Here is a 1669-nt window from a genome sequence, read left to right as displayed (position 1 = left end):
TAACAAATATATCTAAAAACTTCCTGATATTTGATTTATTTCAAATATTTTGGTATTTTTGTTTAAATATATATGGTTTTTTAGTTTACTTTTTATTACGTTATATATATTAACACGTAATACAAAGCTAAAACTTCAACGTGGCGCAGTGGTCATGTTGTACACTCCAGTTTGTAGAGGTCTCAGGTTCGATTCTTGGCTAAAACATAATTTTAGTACGTGTTCGGTTTGATTTGGATAACCGAATGGATATCGGTTCGGTTCGATTAATAACCGATATCCATGGATAATTAAAACACTATCCAATCGGTTATTGTCCACTATCTATACCCGAAACCGAACCGAAATTTCGGTTTTAGTTCGGTTCATTCGGTTCGGTTTATTTGCCCAGGACTAGTATTAAGCATAATTTACATGTAAAATGCTCATTGTACTCCTAAAGAGACACGCTCATTGCATTCTTAAAGAGAGAGAGAGGAGTATTAAAAACAAAACAAAAGAAGTGAAAAAGTATCCGATTTTTGGTTTTATCTTGTAGCAAAACAACAAAAAACATGACACCATGGGATTACTCGCGCGCTCGCTTCAGTTTCATTTGCCGGTAAGTGGCTGTCACACACGCACAAATGACATTTATTCAGTACTTAATTAAACAATTAGTTCCAAAAGTTCACCCACGATTGCAAAATCATCCCCCTAAAATTTTTTTTTTAAATAGTACTAATATAAACAACATAAGATAACAAAAAGCACTAAAGCACATAATAAAATAATAATATATCTACTCCTTTATTATGTTGTATATATATTAATAATAATAATAATAATAAATCTCCCACTTATATATAAACACATCTCGTGACACACACTCGTAGTTGCAAACACCGTTCAGTCACAGAGAGTATCCGCTCCCTCACCACCACCGTCCACCGACGCCGATAAACCATGAATTTACGTTTGTACCCTCTCTCCCTTGTCTTAATCTTACTCCTACGTCCGACAATGTCGTCGAACCAGCACGATTACTCCGACGCACTCTTGAAATCAATCCTCTTCTTCGAAGGCCAACGCTCTGGTTACCTCCCAAACGACCAGCGTATGACGTGGCGTCGTAACTCCGGTCTGAGCGACGGTTGGTCACACAACACCGATTTAACCGGCGGTTACTACGACGCCGGAGACAACGTAAAATTCAATTTCCCGATGGCTTTCACCACCACAATGCTCGCCTGGAGCGTAATTGAATTCGGCGAACTCATGCCTCCGTCGGAGCTCCGTAATTCTCTAGTGGCTCTACGGTGGAGCTCTAATTACCTTCTCAAATCAGTTTCTCAGCTACCTAACCGCATCTTCGTCCAGGTTAGTGTGNCGTTCAGTCACAGAGAGTATCCGCTCCCTCACCACCACCGTCCACCGACGCCGATAAACCATGAATTTACGTTTGTACCCTCTCTCCCTTGTCTTAATCTTACTCCTACGTCCGACAATGTCGTCGAACCAGCACGATTACTCCGACGCACTCTTGAAATCAATCCTCTTCTTCGAAGGCCAACGCTCTGGTTACCTCCCAAACGACCAGCGTATGACGTGGCGTCGTAACTCCGGTCTGAGCGACGGTTGGTCACACAACACCGATTTAACCGGCGGTTACTACGACGCCGGAGACAAC

At 41.4% G+C, this 1669-nt stretch overlaps 1 protein-coding gene across 1 annotated transcript; it reads left to right on the top strand.

Annotated features, from left to right (window-relative positions):
* LOC109125221 (endoglucanase 24-like) lies at positions 1003–1599 on the top strand. Its single transcript, XM_019230635.1, has one exon. The coding sequence runs from the start codon at positions 1003–1005 to the stop codon at positions 1597–1599; it is 597 nt and encodes a 198-aa protein (XP_019086180.1).

The sequence above is a fragment of the Camelina sativa genome, chromosome 10, assembly GCF_000633955.1.
Source record: "Camelina sativa cultivar DH55 chromosome 10, Cs, whole genome shotgun sequence".
In the NCBI taxonomy this organism is placed as follows: domain Eukaryota; kingdom Viridiplantae; phylum Streptophyta; class Magnoliopsida; order Brassicales; family Brassicaceae; genus Camelina; species Camelina sativa.
The sequence above is the reverse complement of the archived record's forward strand: the minus strand, read 5'-3'. Positions and strand labels throughout refer to the sequence as shown.